The sequence below is a fragment of the Fukomys damarensis genome, unplaced genomic scaffold (genome assembly GCF_012274545.1).
Source record: "Fukomys damarensis isolate Sample0158 unplaced genomic scaffold, DMR_v1.0_HiC HiC_scaffold_39, whole genome shotgun sequence".
Lineage (NCBI taxonomy): Eukaryota > Metazoa > Chordata > Mammalia > Rodentia > Bathyergidae > Fukomys > Fukomys damarensis.
In genome coordinates this window covers 86,608,894-86,623,467 of record NW_022900951.1, presented here as the reverse complement: position 1 = coordinate 86,623,467, position 14,574 = coordinate 86,608,894, and the positions used below count along the sequence as shown (strand labels likewise).

The window sequence follows — 14,574 nt, the reverse complement described above, 5'->3', positions numbered from 1 at the left end:
TATGCAATGGAATAAACCTATGCTGGGTGAGGCTGGCCAGAGTGATTATTGTGTGATGCCAAAATCTTTAGAGTTCCAGTACTATAAAACTAGATAATATTCAGTCCATAAAATACCAAAACATCTATCATTGTACATGAGCCTTGTGGACTCCAGAAACTCAGAGCTGCACTTCACTTTAAAAACAACCTCTAAAAGCACACCTCAAGTGATCATAGCTCCATTTCTGATGTATTCAGTTGCAGTTAATAATAGGGTGCTTTTGTAGCAACCTTCCTGAGAATAATCAGATGAGATGAATAAATTTGCTAGCATCATTATCTCCCATATAGAAGGTAATGTTCTCCTTTTGATCCTAACTCCCTCCATAAAGCTTTACATTTTTTAGCTTCTCTTAATGTGCCACCAAAAACAGAGTTCCCATTCATACACAGATGGTTAGCATGAATCAGAGTCACCAAGTGAAAAGACTTCCAGTTGTATACATTCTGTTTCCGCCCTTGTTTTTTCTCCATTATGTACAGTGTGTTTTGCCTATCTTCTAAGATCCTCGCCTTTTTTAAAAATGTGGGCTTCATATATTCAGAAAATACTTTTCAGTTATTTTTCTAGGGAACTTGAGATTTTTGTGGAAAACTTCACTATAACTATCAGGGTCATAATTTAGTCTTTGTCTGGATGCTTTACTTTAAATGTTTCAAATGCTGCAGAGCATTGGAAAGAAATGCTTCATACTTCCTGACCATCTAAAAAGAATTTACTGTGCATCAGTTTGGTGTTTGAGCAACCTAGTGGGTTAAATAAGATACACAGAGTAAAGGAACTTCTTAAGAGATTTAATGCATAAAAATTTCCACTAGCTGTTAGTAGCCTTAGTTAATTGGGCAGCTCTAGTTCATTCTCAGGCCTCCTTCACTTTCTTCTTGCTTTCCTCTCAGTGTGATGTTTGGTGGGGGAACATTTTTATGCTTCCTTCTCCATAATCTACAACTATTTTCTTGCTATCTTCCAGCAGTTCCATTAGTGTGTGTGTGTGTGTGTGTGTGTGTGTGTGTGTGTGTGTTTGTTCATAAAAGTACTGAATTTTAGGAATGAGGAGACTCAGATTCTATTCTTGCTCAATCACTGCCCAGTTCTGAGACCTTTTGGACCTCAGTTTCTACACCAGGAAACTGGAAAAGGTTGCACTAAGTAATATCTTTGAACTGACAAAATGCGTTTCTGTGATTATTTTCTATTTTTTAAAATAGCTTCTCTTTCATTTTATGTCCAGAGAATGAATCATCAGTGGCTATTTAAAAGTCTTAAGAAGAGGTTCCTAATTTTTAAATGATCATTGTCAACTTAAAGTGTAGGCAACAATAGTTCCAGTTTTAAAAACTGTACAATTTAGAATTCTTTTTCACAAAAGAATTCTCTTTAGGAAGGAAAATATTCTAAGCCGTTAATGACTCTGTTTTGTTACTATATCAAACCTTGTTTTAAATCAGCTGTATACAGTTAAATGAAGCAAACACATTAGGGAAGAATTATTCACTGTAGAAGTAGATATTTTGCTTTGCAGGAGGGCTCATTATAGGTAGGGTTTCTTTATTATCTTCCTCATGATTTCAAAATTAATTTATTTATATAAATTCAACTCACATGTGACTTGTTTGGAGCAAAGCTCTTTTGTAGGGGGAGTTAAACCATTTTGAGTAAAATACTCAGTGTACAGTTCTAACTTGAATAAGATTTTTCTTAATTTTTTTATCAGGCAAACAATGTTTCATATTGAATATGTTTGCCAAGAGCTCCAGCCTTTGGAAAGTAAACTGAGTTACATCTCTAGATTTTGAGAAAATTTTATAACTTTAATTTTCTCATGTGCAAATTTACTCCCTTCCTCATCCCTGTTTTAAAAATGGGATGAATGTGCTTTTTCTTACTTTTGATGAAAAGCAGGTTTTTTATTTAAAGGTCACCTATGTTGCTTGAACTTTGCTTTTGGAAGATTCACTATGTTCAATTTTTATGGAATGCTCATTATAATTAATCATTACAGGAAATTGTTTTTATCCTTAATTATACTCTGAACGACCACTTGTTCTCTGTGAATGTTAGAGTAGGAACAGTTTCTTTCATTATAAATGATATATAATCATGTTTGGCTTCAAAGCTTTTCAGAGCACATCTTCATTAACTTTGCTTTATTTAAAATCTTACCAGTTCTTTAAAAGTTCATGGGGATGATTATGAGAAAGTTCAGGTCTTTTCTTGCTATGTGTCAGTTATTGGTAAAAATAAATGCCATCAGATTGTTGTTCTGTAGTCACTGTGAATAAATTGGCAGGCTTGCATTCCTGATAGACAATATATCTGTGTCGGTACTAATTCATCCTTTGGTCAGCTCTACAAAAGCTCAAAGCTGGTCCATGGAGACTAAACTAATTTCTAAGGTAAAAGTGATAATTTGCAGGGATTTTAGAGTGGAGCAACACATGCATATTTTGGTCAAGGAGACCTTTGCAGCTGTTTTAAAAAAATGCCATAAAGAAAAAAAAAACTATCAGCAGAGGTAGATGGTGAAGCAGAGTTTTTAATTGTAGAATACATTAAAAGGTTACTCATTTCTAAGTGATGGTTTTGCAATCATTTATCCCTTTCAGAAAATTTATTTACATTTCTAGTATTTCTTCTAAAAGCTTTTCAAAGGATATTTGAAAATAAAGACAGCTACAAGAACTGGTCAGACAGGATAAAAATAGCCTAAAATGTAGTTCTTGGTGGTATCTCAGTTGGCTCAGAAGAAAAATATTTTAAGTCACTAAGAGTTATCTCTGGGTAGTACTAGTTTTACAGCTCAAATTTATTTTCCCCTTTATACTTTCTAAAGGCTTTTTTGGTTATATATGCTGTTTTACTACTACTAATAATAATAATAATTCATAAAGTTTACAGAAGTAAAAGTTGCTGAGCCAAAAAGGTAAATTTTAGCAACACCGTTAATTCAAACTATATAAATTGGTCAGACTCTGAAAGGATTCTATCAATCCGATGGATACCTTCAAAATTTTAGACTTATTTCTCAAATTGTTGGGTGGATTAAAATGATGCAGCCATAAATGTGAGGATTTGGTAGGCAGATGTAGATAATAAGTAGTCTTAAATTATTTTTTGGTAGTATCAGTATTGGGGAGCATAGTTCCGTAGAAGCTGTACAAATTTGTTATTAGCCTTTAAAATTAAAATTTTAATTATTCTTGCTCAAAGAATTATTTGAGAATATAAACTTGGTGAAACCTCAAGTCTGAAGTATTTCCTCTTTTTTATTTTATTTCATTTTTTTCCTCATTGAGTTTATTGGTACATTTTAGGTATACAATACAGTTACATTCATCATTGGGATCTTGTACCTTTACATGACAGGTCTTGGTTCTCAGTTTTTCCCCTTGTCCCTGCCCTTCCTTCACCCCTCCTCCCTTCCCTATTTACAAAAACTTTCTTTCCATTTTTTCATTTTCTCATATTTTTCTTTTCCTTTATTTCCCCTCCCCTCCCCTTCCCACTCCCCCCATAACTTTAGCCCTTTTCTTCCTATTTCACATTGTCAGTTGACAATATTTCCTCTTTTTTATTGTATCTGCTTTCACCAGGAAAAGGAAGAGTTACTATTTTTACAAGGCTGAGCAAGGGTGGGCTAGAAGGTTCTGTGAGGCAATGAATGCAAGATGGGAGTGTGCTGCACTATGGGCTTTGTATTTTTCAAAGAAGTAGCACATATGTTTTATTCTTTCCAAGAATACAACAAACACCAGACTCTGGGTCAGACCCATGAACTGCCCAAAGCATTGTTTATTTCTGTCTTTGGTATGCTGAGATATTTTGTGCAAGCACATGTAAGTCTTTTGGGATGTCAGTCTCAAAAGGTTAGGAGGTATGCCAAACAGCCTGAACTCCTCTCATTAGGAACCGAGTCCTCCATTTCAATTCAGTGGCACTACCATATTAAACCTGGAAGGTTGATCTATGTGAATGGTCAGTAACTGGCTGTGTTGTTCATTACAAAGCGTATTTTGCCAAACGATTTCATGCAAAAAGACATGTCAAACAACTTTTGATTCTTTGACTTTCTGCTGTTATTCAAAATGAACTCCCAAAAATGAGTAGACGGAACGGTGGCCATATTGTTACAAGGTAACTCAGAATTTGGTTCTGAGTGTGGCTGACCACGGTATTGGCTGTAACAGTTTAGCCCCCCGAGGAAATAGATTGGTTCTGCTGGCCATGATGTGATCAGGGACAAATTCAGTTTTGAGGAGTATTTCTGTGAAGGTAAAGTGGTCAAAGATTTGCAGCATGGATGGAACCTGTTCACCTTAACCAGAGTACTATAATTTATACACATTTATGCTTTCAGCCAACTGGCTTTTTTTTTCATGTTTCAGCCTACTCACATCATCAACTTGCACAAGTAAAAATGAGATCCTTTTGTAGTGCTAGTATATTACAGGACAAACACTTGCCTTATTAACAGAGTAGGGACTATGCAATTGTGAAGGATGTAACATGAACTGTGTATTATAATGAGGTGGAAGAGAGTACTTCTTTAATACTCTTGCACTAAGGGTCACTGTGTTAGAGGATAATAGTTTTAAGTGAAGCAACATTTCTAACAAGATAACGAGGATAAATGAAACCTGCAGACAGTCCCAAAGCTTCATTTTTGCAATTGTTTATAATCTCTTCTTCTTCCAAACCTTTTACTATGTAGGAAAATTAATTTGTGTGTATCTCTACCCTCTGTGGCTACATGCTGTCTGATAGAGGAATAAACAAATAGAGCAATGGACAAGAGAGGAAGGAGCTGAGGCTGGGCGGAGTTGGGGATGCTTAACCCCCAAACTGAGTGATCAGTTCCAGAATAATCAAGATATGTATTTATGGTCTTAACATTAATCTTGATATTTTCTCATCATGAACAATATTAAAAACAAAAGACAGTATAATAGCCTTAATAAAAACCACTTGCAATGGAATGATCCAGAATAAATATAGCTTGCTTTTTAGCATGAAATAGTAATCTGTGGAACTGGTCTTAATGTTCTCTCAGCACACAGCTCTGTTTAATTCCATATCCTCTTATCTATAAGTCCTACATTTAATTTATTACCATGTGAGTTGATTTATAACTTGGCTTAGCAAAAAGTATAGTCATGATTAAAAGAATACTGTATTATCACAGCTGACTGGCCTTGAAAGCATTTATTTTTCTCAGAATTTCTCGTAATTTTGAAAATGACATGCAGATGCTTCTAAGGCTAGATTTGCAAGTTGTCAGGTTTTGTCCACCTGGCTGTACTTTCAGCAGTGGCAGGATTAGTCAGGGGTATGTCTAGTGACATAATTTTTTCAGATACTGTCTCCTTATCCATCCTTAGAAATAGAAAGTTACCACAGTAAAGTTTTAGAGCACATCTGCTTCAGGAAATCCAAGTTCCCTAGTTCATCTCTCACCTAGCTGGTATGACAACTGCCAACTTAACTTTTGCCATTTGGGATGCTGCTGGACTGCAGGATTTTTCAGTTTGTGAAAGGGAGGATTCACTTATAATAAATGAATGCTACAATTTGGACTTGCTGCTGTGACAGACCCCTGCCTAAAACAAAATGGAATTGGTTTTGGTGGTGGTTCCAGTACAGATGACTTAATTTGCAAGGCCACTGATTTCTACAGGTTGTTCAGAATTGGTTATTTTCCACAGCAGACAATTTCCTACTCTCCTGTTTTGACTGTGCAGTATTACTATTTAGCAGCAGTTTTGGTTCTAAGAGTAAATAAAATGCTCTTGTTCAACAAGTGACAAAAAGTTATTATGCTTTTATTCTGTTAAGAACATTATTACTATTCTCTGATTCTATTAGTTGAAAAATACGAGTCACTCTAATTTTGGTATTTTTAGATTTTTGGAATATATTTTTGACCTCTGACGAAAATTATTTCTCACAAGGGACTCACCTTAGTATCACCACACTTATAGTTCAGTTTACAGGGGCTTTCAATTATTCAGAAATATAGGAACCCAGAAAAGAATTAAAATATATGAAGGTGTTATTGAGACCAGAATGGGAGAAGTTTGATTTTGTTTAAATCAAATTTGATGGTGGGCCCTTCACAAAATATAAATGTAAATAAATCAGTTTTATTCATGAGTAGTTATTATTTTAGCGAACATGTTGTTCAGTTTTAACCTAACCTCATATAAAGAACTTTATTCACATACTATATACTCAGTCTTAACTTCTTTTAATTGTGAAATTACTAGGCTTTAAAATATCTGATATTTTTGTTGCATAATACAGAATGTACTCCTGTGAAGGATTTGTGTCTAAATTACTCTTCCCCCCATTTGCGTAAATCTCTTTCTCCTAATACATAGCCATGGTTTGTCAAAGCTCAGATGGTTATTACAGGTTATCTAGTTCAACTAGGATAAAAATCACAAGGGACGTTGTTTTTTTGTCTAAACTATTCTTGCTGAAGCAAGAAACCTCCAGAAATTACCTTTCCACCCATAGTCAGTTAAGTGTCACTAATTTTGTTTTGATACTTTGATCCCACTGATAAGGAGACATTCTTCTTCTTACAGTTTTGGCTAGACATATTAATAAACACCAAAATTATTGTCAGTGTCAACATGACTGAGTTTTGATGAGTGGAGTTGAAGATTTAAAATTTACTTCAGTGAATGATGGAGCATGAATTACTTATGCTGTATGTTTTAGAAAACAAATTATGAAGAATCTGATATTAAAGAGAAAATGTCCAAGTCACTGATTGAGAGATCAGTATATAGAAAATGTTGCATATTTGTCTTTGCTATAGTTCTGTGTCAGGCACTGAGAAGATTAATAGATGACCTTTATCCTGGAGATGCCCAATAGCTAAGTACTCATATTTTGTCTCAACTATCCAGTCATTTCCCACAAGGTATGGAAGGCAGGCCTTTTTGTGTTAGTTTTTAAACACCTGCTCTAGTTTCATTTTTAGCAGAAGGAGCTTAATAAGAGTATTGATAGATACATATCCACAGAGATATGCTTTAATAAAAAAACATAAACTTCTCAGAAGATCTGACAGGCTCTAATGGATAGATATGGCAAGACCCTGGGAAAGAATAAAATTGATTTCTCAGAGGTCTTTATATTCCCTGAAAAATTGGAAAGTTTCAGGCTAAGGGCAGAAGACCAAAAGAGGTTTTCTTTGGCCCCCTTTCCTCTTCTGGGCCTTTATATCCACAAAGAGGTAAAGAATAAATCCATGACTTCTCTCATATACACTGAAAATAATTCTGCAACCCAAGGAATAATGTCCATCTGGTCTTCCATCTGCCCCTACAGTAGCTTGGAGAGCCCTATGGTCCATGTGGGAACCATTGGTGTAAGGCAACCACAGATTTTGGAGAATGGAATATTTAGTGCTTTTAAAATTTCATTTTTGTGCCGGACGTGGTGGTGCATGCCTGTGATCTCTGAGGCTGAGGCAGGAGGATTGCTGCGAGTTCGAGGCCAGCCTGGGATACATAGTCAGTTCAAGGCCAGCCTGAACTACATAGTGAGATCTTGTCTCAAAAACGTATGTGTTTAGGAAGAAGTTAAGAACTTTGATTGATTTTTCTTTAGCTTTGTACACTACTCATATGAGCTATGAGAGAAAAGTCAGCTTCCTTTGGACTGTATGATAATCAGTAAAAAAGCACATTGCCTTTTAAGAACATCAGCAGTAAATTGCCCACACTTAGACTACCTTTTTAAAGGCACTATCACAAGTTTCTTCCCCATTTCAAATGGATATATCTTCTTGGCAAATTGCAGTAACTGCAGAAAGGCCCCGCCCCAAAGTGATTTGAAGTCTTTAGATCTTAAATTGTCCAATCTGAATAAGTCAGGTTTTTTTTCTCTTATCTGAAAGTATTTGCTTGGCTACATGGAAGTCAAAGTTTTAAACATACTAGACAGTTTGGAAGGGTATCAGCACAAGAAATTTTAGAATGTAATCTCAATTGGTGAATGTACCTGCAAAACAGGTACATCTCTTTTACTATCTCTTTAAAATCAGGCTGTTTACTATCTCTTTTAAAATCAGTTCCCTTTGTCTAGTTCATTATTGCCATCAATCACAATTTAGGAGTAAGGGCAGGATTATTGCCATCTACTCTCTTACTCTACACATAGTCCTAGAATGGTTCTTTCAGGTTTCTAGACAAAATAGCATAGCCCAGCATATGTTAGGCACATGCAAATCAGTACTTTTAGTCTCTATAGCTATGATTACTGGCCTTCAAATCCAAAGTCAAAGCTTTAGCAAGAGAAAACTGATGTGCACTTCTGAAAACCAGAGGAAAGGAAAAACTACATTCTTTTGAAAGTTAAATTATAACCATTTCTTTTTGTTTCTATGAAGAAGAATGTACTAATAAAGCTGCCAATTTCTTTCAGGTGGGTGTACATGGCATTAGAATAGAATTCATCAATGAAAAAGGATCAAAACGCACCGCTACCTATCTACCGGAGGTTGCAAAGGAGCAAGGTCATTGTTGTACTTTATTTCATATGATCTGGTGAAGAATTGAAATAAATACAAAAACTGAAATGTGATATCTGACCTTGCAGTTATGTCTGATAATTGATCAGTATCAAAGGATGAGAAATAACTCTTCTGTCACTACCACTGCAATGTCTATATCAAATTGGTAAATTACTCACATGGAAAATGAATCTCTGTCCTAAAGCTTGACAGCATAAACTCACAGATATACACTGAAAAAAGCATGATTTTTGAAAGTTAGGTTTTATTTTAGGGAACAATTTGCTGGTAATCTGAAATGCCATTTTTCTCTTATTCCATTGTGTTGGAAGTAGCCCTGTAACTTAAACAAGCCTTTAATTTGACAGACACATTGTTCATTATCACTGTCAGTATCTAATGTTTCATTCTTAGGTGCCTGCCCTTATTCATTCTTCTAATATTAAGAGTATAGATTTCCCACTAATATAGGGAGCATTGTGAATACACAAAGTATTAGTGACTTGTGTGCTTTATCTGCACCTCCTAATCAACATTTATTATTTGACAAGACATAGCAGAGACCTTTACAAACCAACACTGCAATACAAAATAACCTTACTCTGTAATATTCTGATCGTTTTAGTCACTGCTAAATTCTATCCTCATATTTGTTGAAATGAGTATCTCTTTTATCTTATAGAGCTTTTCTTGTCATCAGAAAGCATTTAAATTTTGGTTCCTATGTTTATTCAAACAAATATGAGATATGCAGCAAACAATTTAATGTCATTGAATCCCTAAAGAAGAAAGTCTTTAAGACAGTTATGTAAAGATATATTCGGATTGCTTTGGAAAATGTCTTAATCCTACAGTATCATTGACTCCATAATGCATACATAAGAAAGAGAGGGATATCATCCATGTCACAGTCAATAAAAATGCTCTTAAATATTGCACACAAATATACTTGATTGGTCATAGAAGATAACATTAAGATCAGCAATTTCCATGAGGTAGTGTAGGAGCCTTAAATACTACTGAATTGTCAGAATATTTAGACTTTTCCCTTTCTTTTAGATATATCAATGATTGTGGAATACAGTGATTGTGGTTTGTTACGGAGATATGACTGAGCAGTTTTTGCCATAGACTCTTTTCCTTTGAGTGTGGCTGAGATAAAGAAGCCAATGTTAGATATTACAGATAGCTAGAATTTCAGGTTTATGATGAACCTGTCTTTGTAGCTCTTCCATATGATTGTGTTTAGGACCAAAGGAGTTGATGGCATAGGCTACAGTGATAGCTGACCTCTACATAGTCATTTTTTAGTTAACCAAAGGTGGCTTTTACATGTACTTGACTGACATTTTATTTGGTTGACTCTCCACAGGATGGGACCATATTCAAACCATAGATTCCTTACTAAGGAAAGGAGGATACAAAGCTCCGATTACTAATGAATTCAGGAAAACCATAAAACTGACCAGGTATAGAAGGCATTCTGGCACAAGACTAATCAATACACTTTGATGCTTATTCCTTTGATTTCTTTTGTCTCTAATTATACTTGCTTCCCTTTTCTAAAACAATGGAAATAAATTGCAGAGTGATACTGATGGTAGGTATAATTAAACTCTGTTTGGCAGTAAAGCTTGTATGATGAATGAGCCCATCCTTTCCATCATTAGCTCTGTGTAATTACTCTGGTTTTGTGCAAACGGTTTTGAGGCTTACTGAAGAGAGTACCAGAATAAGCTATTGGCTAGCTTTTGACATTACCTAGCAGAACCTGAGGATTCTGATAAACAGTCCTTGAATTTGAATTTATCCTTAGAATTTTGGTGATATGTCCACCATGGAAGCTGATTGAAAACACAATTGAGCTAAACTTGAATGGTAAATAAATTTCATCATGGAATAATAGGGATACTTATTTAAAAGGAAAAATATCAAACATTGTAGGAAAACAATTGTGGTTTCCATTTATTTCAATTCCAGAAAATGGCATTGAGTGCCTATAGTCTATAAATGTACTCCTCTCAGCTCTGAGTAGTTATAAACTTGAAAACACCTCAATTTCTGGTTTTACTGAGTTTACAGTTGAGACTAGAAAGGCATGTACAGAATAATTACTATATGGTCTAGTGTGGTGCTATATGCCTGTAATCCCAGCATTAGGAAGCTGAGGAGGATTGAGGTGGAGGCCAGCCTGGGCTAGTGAGTTCAAAGCCAGCTTGAGCTGTGAAGTGAAACCCTGTCTCCGAAAAAAATTTTTTTCCTATAGGGCAGAATATGATGGATGATGTAAGATCATAAAGTTGGAAAGAGGAATTCCAACAGGGTATGGAAAGGTAACAGAAGGTATCAAAGAGAAGCTGGATTTGGGATTGGGCTTGAAGAATGGGTGGAATACTTGACAGGTGGAAAATAAAGAGGTTCCTTGAAGACTTGTCAGTCCAGGCATGTAGGTGGCACAGGAAAAAGTAAGTTCTGAGGAATGTGAAATAGTCTGATTTGGCTGGGCTTTCTGTGCACATAAGGGTACTCATTAAAGGAAAATACAGCCTAGAAGGTAAATCAAGTCAGACCATGAAAAGTCTATTGTTTTGGTCTAAGAAGTTTGGACCTGATTCTATAGACAGTTGGTAGGCATTATAGAGTTTCAAACAGATGGCCTTGTGGAGTATAAGATTGGAATTGGAAATAGGAAAATGAGCTAGAAAACACTGCTAATATCTGAGAATCTATGGCAGCATTCCAAAAGAAGTGCAATGGAGGGCCTTTAACTAGAGCTGTGGCAGGGGAATAGGAAGAAAGGCAGGGACAAGTATGAAAATATCATAGAAGAAATGAAAGGACTCGGTCATCACTTAGAAATAAGGGAGGCTTTAATCAAATAAAAGGAACCAAGGTCATCCTGTCAAGCAAGGTGGGGAAGACAGGGAGAGAGTTAGGGTTCTGGATTTGAAGTACTTCATATATCTATATATAAATGTTGAGTAAATCACCGAATATGTACATATGTGGAGCTTATGACTAGAAATCATAATTTGGTGTCTGTGAAGAGTTCATAGTTGAAGCTATAAGAATTGGATTCACCGAAGTGGACAGAATATAGAGTCACAACAACTATGGATAGAAACTTGGAAAATCCTCCAAAGCAGGGGTAGGATGAGCAGTCAAAGACATCAGAAGTAGTCTGGCAAGGGGAGAACCCATGGGATAGACAGCTTCAGAAAGAGTGAGGAGTGGTATCATAATGGAAACATCAAGCAGAACCAAAGGCAGAACGTCTGAGTGCTGCTTCCATGGAAGAGTGGGGACAGAAGCTAAGGGACACTGGGCCAGAGAGTAGTATGAAAGGAGATTGAAGGTCAAAACTATACATTATTCTTTTGAGAAATGTGGCAATGAAAAGAAAGCTAGACATTGGGGAAAGAGAAGGCTTTTTATCAGAATTAAAATATGTTGTCAATCAGTTGGAAATTGGATAAAGAAGATATGGTTTTTCTATTAAATGGAATATTACTCAGCCATAAAGAATGAGAAAGTAGATTCATTCATAGGAAAATGGATACACATTGAGGATATACTCCTAAGTGAAATAAATAAGTCACACGTGTAAATACCAAATAATTTCTCTGGTGTGAATAAACTATAATAGTACATAAGATCCTAATGATATAATAGACAATGTGAAATAGGAAGAAATGGGCTAAAGGTGTAGGGAAAGTAGGAAGGGTAGGGGAAAGCTAATAAGGGAAAAGAAATATGAGAAAATGAAAAAATGGAAATGAAGTGTTTGTAAAGGTGGAGAGGAGGAGGGCGTGAAGGGAGGGCAGGGCCAAGGGGAAAAAATGAGAACCAAGACCTGTCATGTAAAGGTACAAGATCCCAATAATGAATGTAACTGTACTGTATACCTAAAATGTACCAATAAACTCAATGAGGGAAAAAAAAGTTGTTGTTACTTAAGGCCAAGGGTTAATAGATGTTGGTAGTAAAAGGTCAAAGAGGGACAAGTGAAAGCTCTTGAAGATAATAAGTCAAGTGAATGAGATGCATGTATGATAGTTAAAGATTGACTCTCCCCTGTTTCTTCCTGTTAGCAAACTGGGACTCAAGAGGTAATTAACTGTCTAGAGCAACATAAAACAATGAGTAGTATAGCAGAAAGAGCACTGGCCTCAAGAGTTTGGATTCCTGTGTTCTGGTGTCAGTTTTGCAACTTACTAGCTGTGTGACTATGGAAAAAGTCACTGCTTTTTTCTAGGCTTCTGTTTCCTCATCTATAAAATTATCTCTTGAGTCCCTCAAAGCTCTGACAATGGCAGGCCACCTATTTCTTGATGTTAACTTTTCCCTTTCTCAATTTTCTTTCAGATACCGTAGTGAAAAGATGACCCTGAGTTATGCTGAATACCTTGCTCATCGCCAACATCATCATTTCCAAAATGGCATTGGGCATCCCCTTCCACCATACAACCATTATTCCTGACACTGAGCCGCACAACCAGTCACTGGGCCTCTCTGCAGACTTCTTCCCAGGAGACTCTACACCTTCTTGGTCTAGCTATCTCTTTTACTGTACTATTTTATGATGATAGTTTCCGTTGCCATGGTGAAGCTTCAACATTGTCACTTAAGATCATCATGGTAACGGGTAGGAAAATGGCATTTGTTAAAAAGATTGTTTTATTATTTCAGATCATTGGGGGATTTTTGCAGCATATATAACATTTTGGGTTTTCTTTCTTTACAGTATTTTGCTTTCCTATCTCAGTCAAGTTTATGTCTTTGTGTCCTTGCCTTCCTTGCTTTCTCTTTCCCTTTCCTTCTTCCTTTCCCTTTCCTTTCCCTTTCCCTTTCCTTTTCCCTTTCTCTCCCTCCCTCCCTTCCTTCCTTCTTTAAACTGTGGATGGAAGAAAGTGTGCAGATCTTTAAAGATTTTTTTAGGAGTCTTTAGTTTTTCTCAATAAGATAGTTATTTTTTGATAGCTAAGTTTGGGAGTAATTCATATCAAATTCAGGTATTTGTGTATTACCTGTTAATTTATCCAAAATTCATTTTGCTATGAGAGCTTAGAATTCGTGTCTTCAGTCCTGAAGAATATGAATTCCCCATGGTTAAACTATAACTTTAGTTGTAGTATCAAAAATTTGAAGATCGATGATAGGGCTTGTCACAGAGAGTGAGAAAACATTTATGCCTACTGTACTGGTTATCAAAGATAGATGAGACTGCCTCAACACTTTATAGAACCAATTTACAAACTAAAACACTGTTTGAAGTATAAACTGCCTTACAAAGAGGCCACAGAAATCATTTTGAAGAGCAGCAAATATTAGAGAGCAGATGCAAAATTTAGTGCCTTTGGGAAGAGTATAATTAAGTGGAATTAAGAGGGGTTAGAAGAAAGGCAATTTAGAGAAATATTCTTGTAAAATTTTATTGTTTCAATATGTGAAACAACAGATTAGACAAATTCCCTACTCTGAAGTATTTTTTTAGCTGAAAAAAATTTATTTTGAGCAAATAACCAAAAAGACATTTGTCTATATTAATTTAAATTTGTTAGCTTTAGGTTTCAATAAGTCATAATTGGCCAGAGACAATTTTAGCTACCATCTAAAGATATGGGAAAAATAATCTAGTAAAACGAAAGTTGATATATGCCATGATTTCAGATATATTTATCTATCATGGAACAATACTAGAATTTCAGAGATACTATGAATTAGCTTGAATCTCTTTCTGCACTACATACTTTTGATAGAAACATGTTTACTATGTTGATAAGATGTAAAGTTGGAGTTGGCATTCAGATAGGCTCTAGTTATAGCCTAGCTCATTTGCAGGGCTGTTATTCCCAAGATGCAAAGAGAAATTACTGATACGAATGGGAGGTCCATGTGTATATCCCCAGGAAAAATCACAGATGTTTCTGGAGAAAGGTGACCTTCATCTCATGGTAGTATATATATAGAAGAAAGAAGGAAAAAGGAAAGAAAGAAAGAAAAAGAAT

General features: G+C 35.6%; 1 protein-coding gene across 1 annotated transcript in view; it reads left to right on the top strand.

The window, feature by feature from the left end:
• Ammecr1 (AMMECR nuclear protein 1) overlaps positions 1–13,363 on the top strand; it is a 125,516-nt gene extending 112,153 nt beyond the window's left edge. The window contains exons 4-6 of the mRNA XM_010603070.2: positions 8,479–8,569; positions 9,939–10,035; positions 12,932–13,363. Coding sequence (XP_010601372.1) covers positions 8,479–8,569; positions 9,939–10,035; positions 12,932–13,046 — 303 coding nt within the window. The 3' untranslated portion in view covers positions 13,047–13,363. The remainder of the gene's footprint in view (positions 1–8,478; positions 8,570–9,938; positions 10,036–12,931) is intronic.
• The last annotated feature ends 1,211 nt before the right edge of the window (positions 13,364–14,574 follow it).